The following is a 26,203-nucleotide window of genomic DNA, read 5'->3' on the forward strand; positions in this document are numbered from 1 at the left end:
ATCTTCAAAAAAGATAAACAATAATTTCTAGGATTAGAGTAATCAGTTTAATAAAATCGGGGTCAGTAGGTAATAAAACACCCGCAGAGAAACGTTCGTAAACCAGATAAAACGGATTTACGCTTTATTACATTAATTCAACATCTGAATTTCATAGGGATTGGAAGTGTGCTATCTATATGTGATATAATTAAAATGAACTTGTTGGATTGTCTGTGTTCTTACCATTCCGTTCGGACTAAACGTGTTTTAAGTCCAATTTCTGTGACTTCAGGGACCAAATCTCATAGTACAGGTTGTGTATATTCTTCGTCCAAGATGTATATTTCATGCAGTAATTTATTTAGTGTGACTATAGTGATATGTGTGATATTGTGTAGTTTATTTCCATGTTTGACGGGTTCTCCTACAAAACAAGATCAGGCATCTACACAAGCATTGGTAAGATTATTTATATATGATAAATATGTACAGGGCAGGGGCATGACATATTGTTACATCTACTCAGTATACCTAGATACAAGGTTATTACATATCAAGGAATAATTGTTGATAATCTCGATTATTTTCATTCTATCTTTCTCAAATTTAAGCCATATGATAATTTTATTATATGTCTCTGTAAACATAGTATATAATTTTTGGGTAATAGACATTGGAATATTTGATAGATATTTTACGGAATACGAGATATTAGCTATTTCATCCATCTAAAGAAGGATCATGCATGTATTTTATTCGTAATTAGTATCTGTTTATGTCGGATGTAGATTCTTTAAAACTTACATTGAAAGCAATTGTCTTTTATCTCAATACCACTTAATGTTTTTTTTTTTCCATATTCTTAACCTCGTTCAATGTGTATTACAAATCATTCAAAATATATCAATTTCTTTAATATGCTTTCAAAACGATGGTAGAATTGGTATTCATGTATTATGATTATGATTTTAAAAGTTTATCAAATATATACAAATAAACTAAAATGTACCTAAATTTATGCATTTTATGAAGGTTTCTTCCACTTGTAGCCCTATAAGCAAACCAAATATAGAAAGGCCGCACTTCGGCCTATAATATTTAACTTTTATATTTGGAGTTTCATTTGCACTCATACCTCATTATCTTATTCCTATGTACATGTATACACAATTTAGGTAAATCTGAAATTCGTGTATTTTACGTATCAAATATATCATGAGGTAAAGACGTTCTTCCTATTACCTATTTTTCATATTCAAGAAAAAAACAACTTGGCATTACTATAAAAGCAAACATTATAACCAGATGTTTCCTACAATTATTTTTATGTGTAATGAGTTTTACAATTCTTCATAGTGAACGTTTCATTGAATCGTGCCAAAGATGAAACAGGCCGTAAAAACATATGGTGCACCTGATAAAATACTGCATGTCAAACTAATGGAAGGTGTCTGTTAGTAAGACATGTAAGAAAGATAGTTTTAATTTCGATCATTTTTAGGCATATTTTTAAATTGTATGTATTTCGCCGATCCTCAATATACACAGGTTGCAGTTGTCAAGTCAATCCAATAATACATGTTATATGACTAATTATGCAAAATTCATATTTTAATTTTTCAATTTTTCAATTTTTTAATTGGTTTGAGTCATTTTAAATTCGAGGAACTATAAGTTTTCAGTTATCTTACAAGTACATGTTATGCTGTTGACGGAAGAATTTTTACTTCCTATTTTCATGATTCATCAAACTGATGGATAGACAAGATAGATCAAAATATATAAAAAAAAAAACTTGTTTAACTTAAAAGAAGTCAAAAGACAAAATTAAAACTCTAAAGTAGATAAATGTTATGATAGTCTATGCAAAATTGTCAAATATTTACTTTTAATTCGTGATGAGTATTGAATATCAACGTGATCAAGTGTAGATTTCATGTAAATGACATTACGTATTGGAGCCAGGTGAGAAGATGATAATGTAAATATTAATCCATGTCACAGGTGTGACAACAATCTTACAAGACATGTCAATCATAAATATTTAATTCTAAGGTTCAATAACACCGTTCGTACCTTCATCCCATAAAAGTAATTTAATGTAAAGATAAAACGATCTATTTGCATCTTTGCATTATTTACCTGTGTGCATATCGCCTTTAAGTGATAACTGATTCATGCAATCGATTTAACAATGAGCGTAATTTTTAGGTATACTTTTCACTTCTTGCAACTTTTCTCTGCGGTGAGAGTTTAAAATATCAAAGGTGACCTTGCACGGAAATACATTTATAACGATGAAGAATGCAGTCTTCACAAAAAAAGGTGTGACAAGACTTGTCTAGAACACCAGCATGTTCATGTTGTTTCTATAGATTAAAAATTCCATAATATATACGTAACTGGTATAGATTTGAAAAATGTCACTCCTTGCCTTCTCATCAATTATTAAAGTATAAATAAAATGCACTAGGAAGTCGTAATTGATGCACAATGATGCAGCTGAATACTGACTCAGTCGCATCATCCTCTGATAAATAGATTCGTTTTAAATCGGTCAGGAAACTTGCATCATAGCTACATGTATACTGAGATGTCTCTGATGATCCAGAGTTGAATCTGATATTCTCTCCAGTCTCATTTTAATTTAAAAATTCACGCGATGAAAGATTAACAAGCAAACCACATTGTCATATGATTTCAGGCTTGGTGGTTGCAAAATCAATTTTTAACCACCCTGAATAATGAGTTTTTATTGACTAAGTTCTATCTGATGGGCTCTGAATCACACCATATTTGTCTTTGATTTGGTGAGTGAAAACTAACACTGAATATTCTGTCTTATAATGATACCCTCAGGATGGGCAATGTCCAATAATGAAGACAAATGACCAAGATAAGCACTATTTCTTAACTCTAGAATATTAAATGTCGGTATTTTGCCTCGGAAATACTAGTTTTAAACCTTTCAAGCTTAACTTTACTTTAAAAAGAGTGTCTTTTCAATTCTCCTTATTTTTTTCTGTGTATAACCATGATTACTCAAGAAAATAGAAATAATATTTCACTTTTAATCTAAAATATAATTGGTGATTTGGATCTTGGAATGATTTTTAATGATTTTTAATTTATTTTTTCATCATTGAAATTCCAATTTACATTTACGTAATATTCCGCAGATATCAATCTGCAACATGTGCAATATGCATATCTATTATATGTTATGTAATCGTGTCTAATGCAATGTCAACTAGATACACTATGTGCATATAGGATACACCTACCTAATACCCTCTCTGATGTCCCTCCCGCCACTAAATTTATTTGAATTCTTGCATATCTTGCATTAAGTTCTACACCTGCCACAGTGTGTCTGATACATGTGATATAAACAAAATAAGCTTAAAAACTTGTGTGGAGGAAAACTATAATATGCATATAAATCAGCAATGAAACCGACCCAGAGGAAAGAAATTAGAAAAACATTTTTCAAAATGGTTGGGATGGCTCTCCTTTTAAACCATTAGTTTTACCTGGGTTCTTCCTATGTCTGACATGTCTGAGGAGCAACACAATCATCAGATACAGCTATATAAATGATATAGATACAAATGCAATAGAAATATTTCAAGACATGTGAGTCCGTTTGGTAGCCCTTCTTTTTCGACCTTCTGCGTATTAATTTGTTTATCTTATCCTATGATGCACCAGACATCAAGTGGACACAAGTTATATAAACCACAGACTGACACATAAATAAAACAACGGAAGCGATTACTTAAAGTTCAAAAGTTTATTTATGATTTTAAGGGATTAATGTATATATCCATTAATGGACATATTGATACCATATTAAAGCTATCCTCTAGCAGATACGAAGTAATCATTTCGGTTTAAGGGTGTGCTTCGATAGAAAATGTTATAAAACCATGTAAAAAGTGGCATGTTTTATCGAAATATTCTCCAACTAAAATCCACGAATGCAAAAACACAAACATGTGCTCAAAACCACGAAAATACGATAATTGATTCCAACGAATAAAGGAACTTTCTATGTTATTGGTCTCTTGTGGAGAATTGTCTCATTGGCAATCATACATGTACCACATCGTTTTATTTATATTTCACAGTATATTAAGAAGACTTTGTAGTATTCAGTTTCCCACAGTTTCATAATAATTGGATTTTGTCATAGTTGAAGGGAAACTTATATCTTTGAGGAATTTACGTAAAATCATATACATTTTAAAAGTAAATTGTACTCATTGTTGAAGGCCGTGCGGTGAAACAAAAAAGATAATACCAGCGAATAAAATAACTTTCTATGTTATTGGTCTCTTATGAAGAGTTGTTTCATTGACAATCATACCACATCTTCGTTTTTATATTAACATTGTTTTTGGTTATCAGAACTGCATTTACAGGTTTCATGGATTTCTGTGAATTTAACAGTTCCAGCTGTAAGCTTCGACGACACGTGACCCAATAAAATGTTTAAACTATAGGCTGTTGTTCAATTTAGGTTGTGTAACATTTTTTATCTCACCTCCATGATCTTTGCAGAAGGGTGAACAGCACATGGGGACTTTTTTCATACCCTGTAGATGTTTTTATTCCATTTTCGTCCATAATTTTTAATCATTTTCCCCTCAAGTGCTAATATTGCATCATCTGTATTCAGAGAAGACTTAAAATGTATGAAAATTGTATTTTTAAGGCCTCTAACCCAATTTTACCACACCAGATGGAATATCAAATGTCAAAGAGGTCATAAACGTGTTTTCTAGGCAGAATTCGTCATGGCACTCAGTTGCAGTGTATGATTCACTTTGAGGGTAAATTCGAACTTAAAATTCCGTTTATAATGGTCCATAATGATCTTACCTGAAAGATTGTTAATAAAATCAACAAAACTTTTATTAAAATTACTGAAGATTAAGAATACATGTTTATATTGCTGCAGGTTACTAGTACACTATACGACTTTTTCAGATGGGTAAACACAATTTGTTGAATAATTAGCGACAAACGCACAGTGCCGTATGTAATAAATTACATAAAATGTGGCTAAAAATGCATGCAACATATCCTTGGCAACCGTAAAAATATACATACTGTACCGTAAATATTATGCTAAAAAGATTCTTTGAAACATAAAGTTATCATTTTTGGGGTTATTTTGCAATTCCAGAGATTTCAATATTAACGTTATTTGCACTTTTTACGCTCTCACCATGCTCACTTACATGTAGGGTATTAATAATTCAATAACAATTAAAATATAAGAATACTGTTTTATTGAAATTATAAATCTAGTAAAATTCTTTGAAATTAAGGAATGTATCTCGCTCGCGAGCTCTCTCGTGCTTATTCTTGACTATTACCGGGGTTTAGCTATATTTTGGTTTCTTTTTTATTTGTTTTATTGTCAACGTTAGTTTAAATTTCGGATTCATTTTTAATTTGGCCTCACTTTCCACTAAAGAGACTTGATTTGTATAAATATATATATATATATATATATTTCATTCATTATATTCCTACTATAAAAAACAACTTTGGACACACAAATAAAACCCGAAAACGAACTTCAATCACTTTCCATAATAGAAAATACAAGTACCAGTACACATGGTACAGCATGTATACTGTACATAGAATGTACATATCAGATGCGGGGTAAGGCTTTTTGGATAGTGAAAGTCTATACATGCATTAATTGAATATATAGCTCTCTAATGGGTACCCGGGCCACATGACTTCAAACTAAATCCACCCCTGCATGTATTTGAAGAATTGTCACTCTGGTCACTGCGTGAACGATGGGGATTAATAGTACATCCGCCAACTTGGAAAGTATATAAAAAAGTTCAATTGCTTTATCCCCATCCTGACGTGCACATCTTTAATTTGTATATCAATGTAGATCCCCATATTATGAAAAAGTTCACAATTATGATTGATTAAAAGAAACAGATGTTGTGCATGGCTTGTAGGAGTATTTGTAATGAATGATATAAATAGATAATAAGACAATAATTAGAAACAAATAATTCTGTCTTGAAGCCGACAGCATATATAACATACACGTTTTGTCAAGTTGTGTGTTTATATAAGACGTACATATATTTGAAGCAACTGCCAGACTCGGAAGTGACTGTACATAGCGTTCGGAACATGCATTAGCGAAAGTTCATTAAAATAAGAAACACTACAGAGAATATTATCGAATGATGGATAAATATCTGCTAAATGTCTTATGGCAAATATTTAAAACATATCTAGCTCAGAAAGCTAAGGGCTTTTGGGCGGTTAGTTGTAAAGACATGTTGTATGTGAACATAAACACAACTGCCCTGGCTTTAGTATTCAACGCATTGTTTAATGAACACATGGTATCTTCTACATGAACCTCTCTTTTGTAACGTCTTGGAATATATCATTGAAAAGATTCATCAATGCAGATTTTCATTTTTATCAAATGCTACACGTATAAGATGCATTAAATGTTTCCCTATTACCAATTTAATAAAATATGAACAGTAAAAAATCATTAATGATGGTATCAAGATGCTTACGGTATTTGATTTTTTTCTCAAATGTATGTTTAATTAGCATTTGGTCTTAAGTTCAATACTAGTTATTGAAAGCCAATAGAATTTCAATGGTTAGTTAAAAACAAACATATTTGGTACTGATTCATCATATCTAACACTGAGACATAGGAGCCGGTAAGGAAGGTGGGCAAATGTCCCAACTTTCAAAACGTATTGAACAACTATCCCCCTCCATTTTTGTTTGTAAGAAAATTACTGATCTAAAAAAATGTAAATGAAAGAGGAGATTCAGTCTGACCATGGAAGTAATATTACTTCCATGGTCTGACTATCTTTTGGATTATAAGACTATAGAATAGTTTGTTGTTTTTGCTCGTCACTAACAGAACGTCCCTCCAATCTTTTCAGTCTACTCTTTAAGAACTTTATATAATTTTGAAAAGTACACTATACTCTTACATCTAGTGTATATTCCTTAACGTTGCAAAGGGCACGTTTCCAGCTGCAGGGTGTGTAGCAATTTGTCATCGATATACACATGCATCAATACATTTGTAAACCATCTTACCTTACATTAATAGACTCAAAATTGTAAAATAATCGAACCAGTTTCCCTTGAGTTCTTATAAAAGATTTGACAAACGCCGTTTTTGATTTTGCAGGATTATTTTAGCCGGTTTGGGTATTTAGAAGGTCCATCTAGTGAAACGGGTAACCTCATGGACCCAGCAGAATTCCCAAAAGCCATCAGGAACTTCCAGAAATTCGCCAATATTCCCGAGACTGGTGTTCTAGACCAACGTACCAAAGAACAGATTCTGAAACCTCGTTGTGGCAACAAAGATACTGTTGGAGACTCAGAAGAACGCATGCGTCGTTACGTATTGGCACCTTCAAAGTGGGACAAAAAAGATCTTACGTATAGGTAAGTCTTAATCTAATAGGTAAAATTCTGTTACAGTCCGGATGCGGTTTTGGCTGTTATTTATCTCTAGACAGATTGGTCGAATTAAAAAAACGATTCTTTAAAACAGAAATTGAAATGTAAAATCAGCAAAATTAATTTTAGTTCGCGAAGATGGATCTATTTACTGAAATAATTCTAGCAAAACTTTTTCGAGTAAAAATCTTAAATTAATTTCTAAACTTAGCACTCTCTCCTAAATGGTACATTTTACTAGTGTATGAACCCCTAAAAAAAACGAGCTAAAGGCAATAATGTAAAAGGAGGAGAAAAAAAACACAAAAAGAACCAATCTTCTTTGTATGATAAAGGTAATATTGTATACTATGCACTGCTTACATACATTGATAATAGATTTTTTTGTGTTGAGAGAGACCTTGATAATACCATAGATGTATACATCAATGTTAATAGAGTTAGGATGAAAAATACCAACTAGTATATACATCTAATTATAAAACTTACATATATATCATTTCAATATGAAAAGGACCGCTTCCCTTTCATATTTTAATTACCTACTTGTTACAAAGTTTACCCTTAAGATTTGAAATGGTGAAGCATACAATCCTTGAGAAAGCGAAGTGCACTTTGTAGATTTCCCGTCATTGATAATCATAAGATAGTTAGGCAGGAGGGATAAGCCGAGTGATTTTATCCTTCAATATTTATATCGGAAAAATCATCAAGTTGATAAACGCACTTTCATCATATCTTGCAAGAATATGAGATAACATCATATACCAATTATCTCTGGTACTCAGTATGCCAAAAGCTGACCGCGTTAGATGAAGAACCCCTGTTGAGCACCTCAATCACTAACATGTGGAAGGACATTCACTTCTTAGTGTGAGAAGATTTGGGAAAATAGCATCAGTTAAGCCAATCAAAATTCATGTTATACCACGGTTCCACGTGCATGGTAAAATCATATGTCTTATGACATCTAATATTTCACTTCCACACTACTTTGAGAACAGTCGTGATTTGCGAGTTGGGGCCGCCATCTTGCTTTTAGGTTTCAGCAGCAGAAGATGTCACGTTCTAGGCGGGATTTATCATCAACCGATTGTTGCTACTGTACCCTTGTTCATCATGTTGTCATGTAGATAAGAAACATCACAACCTGCATGAATGAGGGCATACGGCAATGACTGACAACAATAGCTGACCATCTACTGACAAATGGAATAACTCTGGAGTGACCGGCGTCTTTTACGGACTTTTTATACGTATTTGATTAGAATCTTATGTGGAAGTAGAATAGCTAAGTTATGTTGTTTGTAGAAATTTTCTTTGATTTATTAGCGATACTTTTTAGTTTCTTTTAGTGGAGTTTATAATGCGTAGTTCTTTGTTTCTTTTCTGTCGTGCACGTGTTTTAATAATGTATGTGTTATTAAAAACTGGCAGGATACTGCGATTTGTCGTTCTCTTAAATTACAAAATTTACAGACGACAATACCTCATTCTGTGTCATTTTCGTAACAAGTTGAAAAGTGTGTCACAAGAGCAAAAACTTTACTTAAAATATTTTTTAAGTCCCGTTTTGAGCCCCAACACTCGACCTAGCTTCTGTATAAATAAATATAGAAAACATCTGGAACTAATGAGTATTAGAACTGTTGAAGACTAATGTTTCTGGGGTCACATGGGGATTTAGTTTACATAAAGGTGCGATTTGCCATAATTTTCATGGGAAAAGACTTTCGTATATAAGTTTTGTTTTTTATTTGTATAAAATGAACCAACATATATATATACTTGTGGGGGTTTTATTTGGACAAAAAAAGGCGCACACACACACATTGTGGAAACCACTGATGATTCAAAAATAAATTTGTTTCCAAAGTTATCGTGTAAGTGACTCTTTCACAAAGTGATACATTTCATACTAATCGTCATTATACATATATGCTTCATGTCGAATACCTTCTGCATTTGATTAGCAGTCTCGAAATGTGTCTAGCATCTAAGTGAAAATTATTGTTGCAGCAATAAAGTTGTATAATTTCATTAGGACAGAATTGGATGAAACCCTGATACCGGTTTTATGTTTCCGTGTTTTAGCATGTTTTCTATATTATCTGTGTTTTCCAGTAATCACTAACGCTCCATGGAATATTGTCAATCTAGCAAAAAAAGTAATTTTCGAATAAACCTCTCCATAAAAGTATTGATTTTCTTGAAGTTATCATATTTTATTCTTGTATTCAATTTAGATTGTTCGAAAATCTATAAGAAAAGAAATTAGTTCAGTACTTTTATTAAATCTTTTTTTACATAACAAAAGCCAAGCCTGACACTGGTGTGAAATATGTCTTTTGTATCTTTTGGTCTATTTATCAATAACAGTGATTTCCTTTTACTTTTAAATGAACTTAACTTGTTGCAACCACTTTATTTTCAAAGGCGTTTTTTCTTCATTTCAAATTGTTTGAATATTGATCATGTAAAAATGCAGAAAGGCTACACGTGTAATATATGGTATGATCGCTCATCGTTCAGAGTATTCAAATACAAGGGTTGGATTTGTCGTCGTTACAAAAACAAAGCAGTATCCACTGCAATAAGCTTAAAACGAAAAATTATCATTTAAATCAAGTAGTTATTGCATAGTTCAATGAATCCAGCCTTCTGTAGTGTTGCGAACTAGTTGGTTACCGAATCTCGTTTTTTGCTTTGAATGTATGGCACGGTACATGTTGTCTGATTTGATTTATATACATGTTGATTTTTCTGCTCAAAGAGGGTTTTTTATGAGTTATATCAGTAAATAATATATTGATTTTAAGGTAATCTAAATGGGTGAATAAAACTAGCTGATCTTTGACGCTCAAGCAGTTTTAATTTTTGAGATACAATATCAATGACATATTCAATTTTCGCTAATCAGCAAACGGAAAGGCGTTACCCCTACTTTGTCTCTTGCCATTACAGTGGCGATCGGAATTCATTATACTACAGCTAACGATAACCTTTCATTTCAGTAGTTGATATAAAACATGAATAAATGTTCATAAGTGGCTTCCTTTACGAAGTCCACCTTACATATATAGGCCAACTCTGGTTCTGTTTGTTGTTTCATGTTGATTTTTGTTTGATGTTTCTTTTTTTTCATGGGTATTATATGTTCTCGTATCAAGTAATTTTTATTGGTTATTTCAATTTTTGTCTTTTCACGATTAAAAGTGGATGATCTTATATAAAGCCTAGAAAACGGATTTAAATGTCATTCCTTACCTGTTCAGTGGCGGATCCAGGGGAGGGTTCCGGTGTTGGAACCCCCTTTTTATCAATGCATTTGAATGGGAACATAAAGTTCGAACACCCCCACCCCCCCCCCTTTTGTCCTGGGTTGGAGCCCCTTTTAAAATGGCTGGAGCCGCCCCTGCTGTTATACTGGTCAGCTTAGAGACAAAGGGAAGCATTTTGCTCAAAATTGAGAAGCTTGCTATCTCTCCTGTTGTTAATCTACTTAGTATGTAATATAACAGTTGTCAAAGATAATAATGATTACCCCCATGTGTAAGTTATAACTGGGCATTTTATGAGGAGAAGCATCATGTGTAATATGTACATAGTTTGCAAAAGTAAAATTGTGATTGATACATGGTCACGCTGTATTTCACTAAGCAATAGTTATGCATTTTCATGCAATGTGGCTCTCCTCGAAAGAAAACAGATTTCACACGTATTTATAGATAAAACTTTCAATAGAGGTCGTTCCAAAACCTATTATCTGGTGGAGGGACATTATAAACGTCTGAAAGATATTTGGCGCCCGTCAAACCGGAAACAAACATTCAAGAAATAGGAACCCTTTAGATTATTTCAAACATTTACTATATAGCGACAGTTCTTGTTTAAACACGTGGCTTGCTTTAACGTCTGCGTTCTCTCCTTTTTATAGAATGGAGAATTATTTCGAGAAATTGTCAATTCCAAAAATTAAACAGTCATCAACAATTTAATTAAAGTGCTTAGTTAAAATCTTTTAAAAAATTATATATTAATTTGAATGAGGAAATATTGTAAAGTGGAGGAAGAAGAATAAGTGAAGAGGTTTTGTGAATAAAGCTCCAGCTGGAGGCTGGATAAATATACACATGTTAGAAAAATACGTAGCTTGTACAATTTAAGTGGTCTCTTAACCATCAAAAAGTGCGACATGATATCACTAAGACATTTTCTACACATGTAGTAGTGATTCATACATTGCCGTGAAGCAAAATTGGTAATGCGTCCTACCTGTTACACGAAAAGTAGATCAAATATCATTTTACTATTAGTTATATGTTTCATGTTAAGCGTTTTAACATCTTTATATAATTGTGCATGTTTGAATTTTACATGTATATAATTCTGTAATTTATTGTAGTTAATTAGATTTAGTTGAGAATTTATTCGATAGTTGTAAAACATTTGACTACACTGTATGTGGTATATAACTAAATGTCTTTGTGTAAACCGAAAATATCTTTTAAAACTTTTCACTGAACGCACAGTTATTACAGTGCATATAGACTTGTCTGCACTATACAAATATTTTGTCAAAAAGTCACGAACCAGCGTTTGTCTATTTTTCATATTAACAAACGAAAAAGTTTTTTTTTTCTTCTTCCAAAATGTTTATGATCATATAAACGCTTTCATGTCAAAATAACTTTTGAACACATTTTTATCAAATTCTATGAGATTAGTTATTTTATTCTCAGTCCAAGCATTTGAAAATAAAGATTTAAAAGTGAAAGGCAGTCTTCACGCCGAGTGGCAGCCCAGGCAGCCCAGGCTAGTAAAATTGCTCTCGGGCCTGTAAAAATCATATCTACAGGCCAACAGAATCTAACTAAAAATTTTCAAAAATTGAGCTCCGGGCCTGTAGATTTAAAAGTTCATCGTGAAGACTGGAAAGGTGTGCCAGTCTCAAGCTAGGAACCTCATCAATGGATGTGCAACGTCATATCTAATGCTATTTTTTTTTATTTTTTTTATTTTGAGATTTTGAATGATTCTACTATAACTGATTAATACACTTCTACTATAACTGATTAATACACAAGTTTCCCAGCTGAAGACTGTTTGTTTCTCCCTAGATGTTTTGTTATTGATGTCGCTTGATGTCCGTTTCGTTAACGTCTTCTCCATGCATCGGTGCACGTTTTCTTTAATTCAAACTTCAAATTGTCCTGCCAAAACAGATGCCATGCAAACTAATATATTTGACCACACTTGATCGTAGAACCATTATATAAGTGAATGATAGATCAGAGGCCAATACAGCAGATCGTTACCTTGAGAAATAACATTGTCACTCAGCCGAGTCAAAGCCGAGGTTGACACATGTTTTCCCGTGAGATGCAACGATTCGCTCCATTTCCCTCTAGCTATATTTCTTATCAGATTTATTAAACTGAATGTTATGTAATTATTGTCTTTTTAACTACTGATATTTATTTTGCTAGCTTGTTATTAGTAACATGTACATCAGTTGCTACCCGTTGAGCAATCTATGAAATACCAAACTACCTTTAAATCAACCAATGAAAAACTATATTGAATCAAACAAAATATCACATGTTTTTGCCATGTTATTGTTTATAAGCTTCTTCACATCAACAGTATCACAAAATTCATTCAAAAACATAAACATTTTTTAAATCGGTGAGGCTGTGTTTAGATTTTCAGATTTTCCCCTATTTTGTTTCATTTTGTCACAGTTACATAACAACTCTCTCTTTTTCAGAATCACAAACTACACTCCTGATTTACCTCAAAGTACAGTAAGACGTGCAATAACCGAAGCTTTCAAGGTATGGGAAGGTGTAACAGACCTTCGGTTCACAGAAGTTGGAGGTGGAGATGCTGATATCATTATACAGTTCGCCAGACTATATCATCAAGATGGTTATCCTTTCGATGGCAAAGGTATGCGATTGAATAGATTTCACCACATTAGGGCCCTAGGAGGGCATATAGCTTATAAAACATATCATTATAAACGATAACATATGCAAGCAATCTAGACAATAGATGATCAATAGATGTAACATGAATATCATGAAAATACAATTATAAAGTAGGGAATTTCCCTTTAAGCATCGATTCCTGGTAGTTTCTGCCTATTCTTCGCACTATTTTTTGGGGGGTAAATTTTCCATAATAGAAAATAATAAAATACCATGAACAGCATGGAAACAAATGGATCTAATTTGATAATTTTGCAGAAATAAGCACACTGAAAGGAATTGCACGACTCTGATACCTCTTTAACATTGATATATTGTGACATTTTTATCAAGCGACACATTGAAAACAAGACCAGTTCGAGATAACATACAGTCATATCGGTGCTATCTCATAAAGAAAAAAAACTTGTCACTTATTTTTAAGAATCTTTTAACATTTCTTGCGTGTATAACTAAAACTTATTTTATTTGCAGGTTTAGTTTTAGCCCATGCCTTCTTCCCAGGGACAGATAAAGGCGGTGACACCCATTTTGATGATGACGAAACCTGGACTTTCAACTCCGATTCTGATGGTATCTATACTTATTTTTCTATACTTATACAATTGTTGATGTACAGCTATATCATCGTAGAGAAGTTGAAAAACAAACGTAAAACAAATTAAATTGAGAGTAAAATACTGAATTCAAAAATGCATAATGACCCATAGTTGTTAATTTGTGTCATTTTGGTCTCTTGTTGAGAGTTGTCTCATTGGCAATCATACCACATCTTCTTTTTTATATAAAAATAAAAGATGTGTTATGATTGCAAATGACATAAGTTTTCAACAAGGACTCATAAAGTTCAAATGAAGTGGATGTCATATGCTATCATAAGCAACCGTACGGCCTTCGACAATGTTTTTCGGCTGTGAATTCCAAGCATGTTGCAAATCCCTGAGAATGTTTGAAGATCCAGTGCATTAAATAAACATGTGTTGATTAATTTTGATCAACTGCTAGAAAATCGGTAAACACATAAATAGTTTTTGTGTATGGCAATCCTAATTACTAACCGCTGGTCCCACAAGTTAGAAATGACATCATATGATCAAATAACTGCATTAGTAAATTGACAAATGTATCAATAAATGCCATGTTCATTAAGTCCTTAGTTATTGATGAAAAAATGAAATATTTAACTTCAATGTTTTTCTCTGGTATGTACAATTGCAAAACTGAACGGAAATCAATAGTAACATCTGGTTACCGAGACAGACACCTTGATTTTATATATGTACCTGGCGAAATAGGTTATCGTACAACCAGGAACTGGCACTAATTCATCAATTGTAGGAAGTGCGTTAGCATTGCTTTGTCTTAATTGAAATGACAGATTAGAATTAAGAAACAAAGGTCTTTAGAAAAACAAAGTTCTTTGATGAAAATCTGTTGATTATCGACTGGCTGTATTTGATACAGATAAAATCGTATCCAGATAGAATCCTTTGTCTAGATGAGTAATGTGTAGTGTATAATTTAGTCATCACTTATGATTAACCTTAACAGATCATAAGTCAAAAGTAATAATTAAAAGAAAGCAAGTTTGAAACCAATAAAACTACGGTTAATTCTTTATTAACACCAGTATGAGGTACATTTGGGTTAAGAAGAAAAATAAATCAAATTTTTGTTTTCACATTTGGATTTTACATTTATTGTTAGTTAAAATGATGAAAACTTTATTGTACAAATACATGGTGAAATAATATCCCTTCTTTAAAGATTTTCTACATGAAATTGAGAATGGAAATTCTACATGCCTATACGTAACTGAAAATATCTTAAAAAATGTACGAACTAGCTGTCCGTAAACTGCGAGTATACTCTCATATCTGCACCTCGTGGTTTTTTGTTGTTGTTGTTGGGATGTACAAATACCCGTCCACGTCCACTTGTATTTTTATCCATCTGATGAGTTAAGCCTTTTTCAACTGATTTTATAGTTCGTTCTTATGTTGTACCATAGATGTAATATGAAAGCATGGGTATTACATCTATGGTTGTACTGTTATACCACTGTCCCAGGTTAGGGGGAGGGTTAGGATCCCGCTAACATGATTAACCCCGCCACATTCTGTATGTTTGTGCCTGTCCCAAGTCAGGAGCCTGTAATTCAGTAGTTGTCGTTTGACTGTTTATGTGTTACATATTTGTTTTTCCTTCATTTTATGTACATAAATGAGGCCGTTAGTTTTCTCGTTTGAATTGTTTTACATTGTCATTTCGGGGCCTTTTATAGCCGACTATGCGGTATGGACTTTGCTATTGTGGAAGGCCGTACGGTGACCTATAGCTGTTAATCTCTGTGTCATTTTGGTCTCTCATGGAGAGTTATCTCATTGGCAATCATACCATCTTCTTATATAGTAAACCCGAATTCATTTAAAAAATATTGCCAGAAGAATAACTACTGCATCACAACAGTTTGTCGTCTCATTTGAAATAATAGTAAATTGCCTATACTTACTGTACATACACTCATCATTGAAGTAATATCGTGTGTATTGTATTGCATTCACAGACTAATATTGAGTAGACTTGTGCATGGTTTCCTGTATGTTTTCTTTTTCGTCTCTTTTCATTATACTTTCAATGGTATTCAATGTAATACTAAAATGGTCCCATTTTTAATTTTAGGAGTGGACTTGTTTATGGTAGCAGCGCACGAGTTCGGTCATGCCTTAGGTCTCAGCCATAGCAACCAGCCTGGAGCCCTCATGTATCCATGGTACCAAGGTTACATTCCAAACTTCCGACTTCCACATGACGATATACAAGGGATTCAGACTCTTTATGGTAAGTACACCTACATATTATAGAGTTAAATCCCGAATCTTTGACTTCCAAATGACAAATGACTCAATCGTTAAAGATTAAAATTGAAAGTTTATGCTGCCTATAAGACAGAAAGTAATTATATCATCGCAAAAACGTTTCTTGGTTTTCTGGTGAACATGACAAATATAGTGAGTATACTTACGAATTGATAATTTTACTCTTATGTCCAATCATAGGATTATTTAAAGTAGATTTTTTAGCTGTTTAGGCATTTTCGTATTCTGTGGTTTCAAATTTGTTTTTTTAGGACTAAGATTTAACATTGTAAACAAAACCTCATGACTAACTGATTGAAACTGAAAACGTTAATACGAATTTGATCTTTACTTTCATTTGATACATTATTTAATTCACAGGTGGTAAATCTGGCGGCTATAGACCCCCAACAAAAGACAGACCCGTCACTCCTCGCTATCAGCCTCAACCATCAACACCTAGACCACGTCAAACAACAAGGAGACCACGCGTTGATGGGACCACTATTAACCCTTGTGAACATGCGTTTGAAGCAATTGCTGTTCTTCGTCAAGAAGTTTTCTTATTCATGGGTCAGGTATGTTGTGTTAATGTTATAGTGGAGGATCCAATGGGATGGGGTGAAACCGAGAGTGAAACCTCTTATTTGACATTCAATTCATTTGAATAGGGATCTATAGTTGGACCCCCGATACACATGCACACATACACACATCTTTTGTGTTATGTTTATAAAGGTAAATCTCAGCTGAAATGCCATGGGTTTTCTATAATTTGAATATTTATCTTCATACTGATTTTAATGTACATTTGAATATCGATAACTTGAAAAATCTTGAAATTCTTATGAAACACAATTTAATATGATGAAAGAACAAAGTCTTCTATAAATATGATATGTTGTGCAACTATCACTGGCCAAAAGAACAGAAAACATAAACGAAAAACAGAACAAATATTATCGTGTTAGATACAGCTATACTACATGTAGCCTAATATAATATCTCCAAGTTAAACATACACAGTATCATAATTAAGAGACCTTAAACTTGTTGACATTTGCAGTTTTATAGGTGACTGTTGGCGTATGTTACTTTATAGGTGCTTATCTCGACGTTTTTAGACCTAAATTTAGTGTTCCCATTAATGAATGTTATTACTATATAAAACTTAAGTCTATAGTATCGTGGATAAAGCTATCCATACACATTGTTTTATATGATGAAGTTGGCGCTTAGGTAAAAGTTTTATCATTGACAAAACCTTGAAGATAAGTATAGGTTGATCATATACCTTTTTACTGTAGGGATGTCAAAAGATCTGAAATTTAATACTCGGATACTCGGTCATAATACTCGAGTACTCGCAAACTAAAAACTAAAAACTCAGTGAGTTTTTAGTTTTTAGTTTCAGAAAGGGCAAATGATTAGCATCGTTGCTTTGTACTATTTAAAAGAAAAAACATAAATTAAAATTTGATTGAAATCTAGACGTACGTATCTTAATCCTTCTAAAATCAATGATAAAAAAAAATATGCCCCACCTGACGCTTACGAAAGATGCTTGTTGGTTGTCTAAAAGTGTGCAGTTTTCCTGTATGTGTTTTGTGGGACATGTCATCTTCTCTAGCCAATGGTTACAATTCATTCCCATTCTATCCTGGAGGAGAGGAGGGACATGGGAATGGATTGTAACCCTAGGAAAGCGAAGATGCGGTTTTGTGGGAATGTTCGGTTCCTGTGTTATTGTTTAACATGCAAAATTTCTTTAATTTGTATCAAAATCCGTACAAAAGTTTTTTTAATTTACTTTATTTACCCTCGCACGGTCAGTTTGTCTACATTGACTGGCTAAACAGCCCTCGCAAGGTCAGTTTGTCTACATTGACTGGCTAAACAGCCCTCGCAAGGTCAGTTTGTCTACATTGACTGGCTAAACAGCCCTCGCAAGGTCAGTTTGTCTACATTGACTGGCTAAACAGCCCTCGCAAGGTCAGTTTGTCTACATTGACTGGCTAAACAGCCCTCGCAAGCTTAAGGTCAGTTTGTCTACATTGACTGGCTAAACAGCCCTCGCAAGGTCAGTTTGTCTACATTGACTGGCTAAACAGCCCTCGCAAGGTCAGTTTGTCTACATTGACTGGCTAAACAGCCCTCGCAAGGTCAGTTCACGTTCAGTACATGCATTTTTGAAAGTATATTTAGGTGGTTCAACTATTGCATTCTGTTTACAGACATTTTGGCGGTTAGACTCACGAGGTATTATCCAAGGCAAGCCAACAGAGATTCACTCCTTCTGGTATGGTTTCCCTGACACAGCTGATCATGTTGACGCAGTTTTTGAGCGGAAGAGCGACGGGAGGATTCTATTTTTCTTAGGTATAATATACATGTTATATACAGTAATTTGATTGACAGGATTTCCTATACATGAAGACATAAGTTTGACATCTGGCGCGTAGATATAATAAGGGCCGCATTATCTCAAGGTTAATTTTGTAAAGAGGTATCTTATAATAAATTGGTTAATACCACTTTAAAAGTTTTGATGAAAAGAATATGTTCTGGCAAATTCAAAGATAACTTTCTGTAAATTACAGCAATTAATGCATATGAACCCTTATTCTTAACCAGTAATTTTAAATAGAATCGTTGTACCATTTTTAAACCGCCACCTTGTTTTAAGGCACCGTGACGATTCCAATAGCAAAATCAAAAATATTTCATGAAACCTCACGTTATCGTACTGATTTCATATTTCATACATATTGTATTTATTGTTTAATTTATTGGGTAATAACTTGAATATATATTAGTATAAAATACAGAAGTTAGAAATCTGTAACACAAAAAATATGAGTTCATTTAAACAACACCCATTTCAAGATAACATACAGATGGAACACTCGGACTGGAAAGACATGTAAAGTTCCGGTGTATGTAGTCCAGCTGCTGAGGTCAATATATTGATCACTCAAATATGGTAAAAGCATGAAATTTTGCACAGCGTTAGTTTTAATGATTAAAAGTATTTTTGAATATGGAATCATAAAAAAAAATCCTTCATGACCGCCAAATTCAAAATGGCCGCATATAGTTTAGAGTCTGTTCTATTTGTCCCTTTATGGTAAAAGCATGAAGCTTTTGCTAATGAGCATGAAGTCAAAATACTAACTGAACTAAGAAAATCAAAACATTTGTGATGAACTATTCTGGAATTTTTTGAAAAAAATAATGACTATGATCTGCAAGTTAGTACTGACAATTGTCAATTTATACTGTGGTTTAGTAATTTCCTAGTCTCAAAACATGCGTCCATTTACCTTTCAGGCGACAAGTTTTGGACTTTCAATGGAAACAGTCTTATACCAGGCCATCCTAAGACCGGCATACCCCTCACAGAACTAGGCCTCCCGGCAGACGTAAAAAAGATCGATGCTGTTTTTGTTTGGGGTTTCAACAACAGGACCTATATTATTAGTGGCGACATGTATTGGAAGCTCAACGAGAAGAACGACTTTATAGAACCAGACTACCCACGTGACATGAGCATCTGGCGGAAGGTTCCGGTTCCATTGGATTCCGCGTTTAAATATTGGGATGGTAAGTCCTTCTATCATTTTTTAGTAGAAATAACAGGGTCGGTAAATTAAATGTACTTGCCACTGGTTTAGAAGATTTGTATCAACCAGTATATAAATAAGAGTATATCAATAATGCAAGTACTCACAATGGTTTGCGAGTAAATGAAATAAAAAAAACAACTTATAACTGTGTTTTCGAGGAGGATAATACTGCTTTGTTTAATAGATTTAAAAAAAAAGGTAATCTAATTGTTCTCTATTAAATGGATTTTACAGTTAACTTGAATCAAACTATAATTGGTTGGTTTTATTGTTTATAAATGATAACAAACATTGAGACAAAGAATATCATTTTGAACAAACCAGTTGGTTATAATTTTCTATTATGATCGAACAGCTATCTTTATATATGTTAAAATCAATAAAAGTTGTAAAAGTGTGTGTTTCAAATTAAGCCCTTTAAGTTGAGCAGCTATATAAATAGTCTGATGCATGTTAAAATTTGACAAGATTAATGTACATCGATATGATTATAAGCTAGGGCTAAACCTTAAAACCAATGTTATGTTGAACAGGAAGGACATAAAATAAGCCATACATTTGTTTTAGACATACTTTTTATATAAATTTCTCTGTAGACATCTTTCTTAGGTTTCATTCTTTGAAGTTAATCGATGATATCGTTTAGTTTATCTTAGGAAATGATTGATATATAAACAGACATGTAGAAAAACGCTGATCTTCCTAGGTGTTTAGAAATATTTATAAGCAAAAAATCTTAATTACAGAAAAGTGTATTGATAAGATTTAACAATGAAGATTATTATCACCAGATTGTTGCAAATTTTAAACGTGAGAAGCTTGTGAATCCCTCCCCATCCCAACCCGGTTTGTCATGCTGTCTCGTCATTTGTGTGATATTGTGCATGGACAAATGATAGAAATTGTTCTTGGTATTGATGTCGTCTTCTCTTGGTAGTGGGTATTGTTAATCATTGATAACGGATACACCATCCGATCCCCTTGAAAAAAAAAAAAAAAAAAAAGTTCACATCGAATTCGAAGTGAAGATTAGCCATTGACTGTCAACTTCAAATCGTCGTGACCCATCCCCCTAAAAAGAAAACAAACATCGGAGATTTCCTAGCCTGGTGTGTAATGTCCGTATGGTTTTGGCTTGTAATATCAGATTACACCTTTGGTATCCTCATGTTTTTTAAATGAACCTTGGATTAATTTTCACATTGGTTTTGGATGCTATTAAATGTTATTTTTTCAGTCAAAGATGTCATTTTCTCTTTCAGGAAAAACGTATTTTTTCAAAGGACAATTTTATTACCAGTTCAACGACAAGAAGATGCGAGTGCAGAAAGGTTATCCAAAGTTGATTAAGAAACATTGGTTGGGTTGTGACACTTATGACAAAAACTCTTACAAGTCAGTAGAATCCATAAAATCGCCAGGCGAAAGTGGTAGTGCCAGTGTATTCCCATCATTAACAATAATTTTAACACTTATTTTGTCTGTAAGTTCATTCTACCATTAATGTTTGTTATAATTATAAACTTAGTGCTATTGAAAAAATATGAACAACATGACTATGCTTGGTCAACATGCATTTGGCCGTTTCAGAATGTAAAGCATCATGGGTAATTTCATTGTTCGTACCCCAAAATGAAAAAAACTTCACGTCATTGGTTGAATTTTCCTTCATATTTAACCAATCACGACGACGTTTTGGTGTACATTACACAGGATGCATTAGATTCTGAAACGGCGATTTGGTTAATGGTGCTATATATTGATTTATTCATGCTATTCTTTGCATATTTTTTTTGCAAAGGAGATAGATACTCGAACGAGTGGTTTGTTTGGTGTATTGTGGATATCAGATCAAGTATGATACCGGTGATTTGTGTATTAGAATGGAAGTGTATGTTATCAAAAAGGTTCCCCCTTTTAAAATCAAAATACTGTGATGTAGACTCATAGTTTATTGGCATTATGTATGATAAAGCAAACTCCCACCTGGAGAGGGTAAAACTCGGTTATGGTTCATGATTAGATTATAAAGAAATGCTCGGCAAGTCTCGATTGGATACAATTTGTTTTCAAGCGAATAATGTAGTAGAATCTATCAAGTCTAATCAATTTAGCAATGTTTTAGCAAAATATTAGTCATTGTACATCTTGATGAGGTTTACAAAGTATATGTATTACAGTATAAATCTCAATTATGTTAACTGCAAAATTATATTTCCAAAGGCATTTCTAAACGTACTAACATTGGCCAAAATCTAGGTCAGTAGAATCCAATTACTATTTTAGTATCATTTTTGGTCATCATGCACTTAGTTATAAATTGAGTTAGTTATAAACGAGTTTTACCATATTTTGCCTGTAATTTGCTTATTATTTATAATTTGTAATGTATGAAAGTAATGCAAGTGGTGTTTGTATTTGGGACTATTTATGTTACGTGGTTAATAATTGTATGCTTCCGAGTGTGGATGGATGCCAAGGCAAATTGGTGCACATATTTATATATAAGACATTTACTATCAATCATGGTATTGGTTAAGACTAATTTATCTCATTGTAATGTGAACTTTGCATGTTACAGACCAATTGCCACAGACATTTTCCCTATCTAGACATAATATGAATAATAAATTGACCAGGTTCATGTCTAATCATATATTATATGGTATAACATTTATAATAATCGATACAGATATTTATTGCTGTATCATATTCTTAAAAGGTTACAGTAATAAACATTAGATAAGTATCCTGATAAACATTTCAAAACTGTCTTTTTAAAAGGTCCCATAAACTAAAAAACAATAGTTTTCATGAATTAAAAATTTGACATATATCACCTTACAACCAATTTAGTAATTAACGTGTCTGTCGTAAAAATATTATAAAAATAACAGAAATAACCATGATTGGAGGCGAAAAAATCATCATGCAACAGTTGAATCTGATAAACAAACTCTTAAAAAATAATCGTTTGATAAGATCAGCGTTTTCATATCATTTGACATCTATATCTGAAGTCATGTCATTATTACAAAAGAGAAAAGACTAATGTTACTTCGAGGGAAATTATGACATAATGTCATTATTGCAGAATTCTCGGAATTGACTCAAATCTAATACCTTCAAAAAATATTTATGAATATTGACCGTTCTATGATTCTTCTATGTTAATTTTTATTTTGGGTTGCTGTCTCGTAATACCCAATGTGTATGCCCTACGTCTCTTTTTTTCATAAATAATTAAGATAATCAAAGTTTTGTTTTATCTATTGAACATATAATTGAATCATGATACTCTTGAACATTTTGTGATAGATATTCTCCCCCTGTGTTTTATATGTTATCAAATCACTTATATCAATATGATCAATGTACTTGGGGGAATAAACTAAACTGGTAATATTCAGTTTTTATCAATATCGATAAACCAAGCAGAAAATATCGGCATCTTAATTACTTTGTACAAATCGATACTATCCCACAAAAGTATTAAAAAGTCAGATAATATAAAATTGTATTATGTTTGAGGGGGGTCATGTTTTTTATAATGTTAAACATAGAAAGAGATTAAATTTTTTTTTTTTTCCTTTAGATTAGTTCGAATACTCTTTTAAAGTGAATATCTTGAAATTAAATCGAATTTCCTGACATTATATTTTTTTACTCAGAAACAGTCACTAACTTGTATACGATTTACTAAGAATTATGATATAGTCCTTCTATAACGACCGTAAATATCTATATTAAGAGTAACGATGCTTTTAGTGTACATTTGAAGAAATTATTACTTATTTACTCGTTTGCTAAGTGATTTTGATACCGCAATATGACTTTACTGTAATGTGCTATTTAAAAGTAGTAATATGTTAATACATATACTCAACAAGACATTAATACTCGTGCTTAACAATTAAAGATATTGTAAAACGTCTATATCATTCATTTAATTTTCCTTAAAGGAAATCATCTTTTAATTTTCCATATTCATTCATAAAGTACAATGCACTTTTTACAGACACCCAATAATGAATGTGTGATATATATCAGTGTTTAGTGCATTTGATACGTGTTCCTAGTATAACCTTCCATGAAATACTAAAGTTCAAAAAGTTTTTTACAATGTGAACGTGTTGACATGACAGTGTTAACATTCATAGAGAAAACGAGTGAAATAATTGTTTTTGATAAGTCTTGTTGAAATATCAATTAACCAGGGCCAGTTTGAATAAAAATCAAGTTGCCGAAAAAATGTGACTTCCGGTGCAGTTTGAGATCAGAGCAAGGATCAGACATAGTGCCCTCTTAGTTTAAAATCTAAATAACTTTTGTAATTTACATGGAAATCGGGCCCATTTAGATAAAATCCTTTTGAAATAATAACTAGTATACGGATATCCACACAAACCGGTCTTCTTTCTAGTGATTTTTCTAGGTATTTTATGATTTAATCACGAATATCACCTGCCTTGACTGTGCTCCTACCATATCATACATTGTAAATAAGTAAACGATGTATTTTTCTTTATTACAAATAGAGAATCTATACGTGATATTTAGTGTGATGTACCCATGAAGTGCCTGTTGTTGTATAGAATGCTATCACTGCTTGTTGAAAGTGGAACAGTCCAATGTCACCTTCGAAATAAAACATTTTGGGAAAGAAATGCATTAAATTTTGACTGCAGATTGACTCTATTTTACTATCAATACGCATGAAACAAAGACAAAAATTTACAATATATTACCTTGAATTTTCAAACTAAATTCTTTAAATTAATTTTTTCAAAAATAATCTCTATTATTGTAAGTAAAAAACTGTATACCTAGACAGAAGTGCTCGTTACTTTTTACCAGTAACAGTTTCACTTTCATTGTCCAAAACCATCTTTAGTTTAAATACAAATCTCTATACTGAATACATGGAAGTATTATAATACTTTCATTCTTAGATACAAGGACCTGAAACCGTTTCACTTTCAGTGTGTTTAAGTGGTAGCATTGGGAAAGTTAAAAGTTTTCAATATGTGCAATATTTATTAAACCTCATTATTCATTGTTTTTGTCTTGCCATATTTTATTTACATTTATTATGTAGCTGATGTATAATTCTTTTATGATAAGAAAGTCCCATTATTGTTCTGTTGCCATATATTTATATTATATATATGTATAAACGTATTTTTGTGCCAAATGTAATTTTTTTTATTTGTCTTTTAAATCATTTTCAGATAAATTTACAACTTAACAGAAATCCAAACGTATAAGTCATAATACAATTTAACTTAAATACTCATTCATGCAAACTATATACATATATTATATGATTAAACCCATTTCATTGTCGGAGAATGCATGATACATAGAGGATCATAGAGTCATTCCAACATGTCGTTTTATAATAGGATTATAGTCGTTAAGGTTCTCGGCTTTATTTAAAACTCCTGCTGGTTAATTCGACATTAAGTACTCTGTCAATCAATCAATACTTAAAAGATGAATCAAAATAAGATAGTATTCTAGTCACATCTTCTAGGGGATAAAAATAGACACAAAGCATTAAAGAGCAGTATTACGATCACGTGTTATATAAACATCCGGGTAACCTTACGCATTCTGCAAAAACTCAGCAAAACAAATGTTATGACAAATCATCTTTTATGGTTTTATTTCAAACTGTTATTGCATCTTTTATCCAGTTTTAGTATCTGCCGGTTTTATGTCTGAGTTACACATTTTAGTGCTTCCTTTCATTGTGTTCAAAGAGAGCTATAAATGTTTTACACAGTTTTATCATGTTCTGTTTTTATAGCACATTTCACATATTCATGATGTTCTAACTATGTTATACCATGCTAATAAACAAATGAAGACTTATATTGTGTTGGTGTTATAAATGTTTAAAGACCTGAATGGATCTTGAAGAAAGAAAGGGAAAAAAAACAATTGTATTTTTTCATTTAATGAGCATTGTAGGAGTTGGTTGACACTTATCCCCTTAAATACGTACCATACATACAATTTTATTACGAATACAAGTATCTGTTACACTTTTTTAGTAGTTTATTTACCTTGCTAGCAGCTGTGGTCGATCTAATTTGGAAACTTAATTCACAGAAAGGTGTTGGGATAATGAAAAGCTAAGAATATAAAGTACTTAGGCATTGTTTCACCATACTGCGGCTCTTTTCTGAAGAGTGAAAATACTCATAAATCATGATACACATTTCAGTACAACTTATGATCA

General features: G+C 32.4%; 1 protein-coding gene and 1 long non-coding RNA gene across 2 annotated transcripts in view; one reads left to right on the forward strand and one right to left on the reverse strand.

The window, feature by feature from the left end:
* LOC143075489 (uncharacterized) overlaps window positions 1-26,203 on the reverse strand; it is a 391,914-nt gene that overhangs the window by 351,596 nt on the left and 14,115 nt on the right. The gene's annotated exons all lie outside the window — the stretch shown is intronic.
* On the forward strand, window positions 40-25,833 carry LOC143075483 (stromelysin-1-like). The gene is made up of 9 exons (XM_076250915.1): window positions 40-441; window positions 7,202-7,464; window positions 13,250-13,431; window positions 13,947-14,045; window positions 16,155-16,313; window positions 16,712-16,908; window positions 18,565-18,709; window positions 19,661-19,933; window positions 21,219-25,833. The coding sequence occupies exons 1-9, from the start codon at window positions 196-198 to the stop codon at window positions 21,458-21,460; spliced, it is 1,806 nt and encodes a 601-aa protein (XP_076107030.1). The 5' UTR covers window positions 40-195; the 3' UTR covers window positions 21,461-25,833.

The sequence above is a fragment of the Mytilus galloprovincialis genome, chromosome 5 (assembly GCF_965363235.1).
Source record: "Mytilus galloprovincialis chromosome 5, xbMytGall1.hap1.1, whole genome shotgun sequence".
Taxonomy (NCBI): Eukaryota; Metazoa; Mollusca; class Bivalvia; order Mytilida; family Mytilidae; genus Mytilus; species Mytilus galloprovincialis.

Excerpts from the sequence above, each read along its gene's own strand:
- LOC143075483 (XM_076250915.1), top strand. The coding sequence starts at position 196 with ATGAACTTGTTGGATTGTCTGTGTTCTTACCATTCCGTTCGGACTAAA. Across the intron at positions 14,046-16,154 it reads TTTCAACTCCGATTCTGATG|GAGTGGACTTGTTTATGGTA; the intron begins GTATCTATACTT and ends TTTTAATTTTAG. Across the intron at positions 16,909-18,564 it reads TTTTCTTATTCATGGGTCAG|ACATTTTGGCGGTTAGACTC; the intron begins GTATGTTGTGTT and ends TTCTGTTTACAG.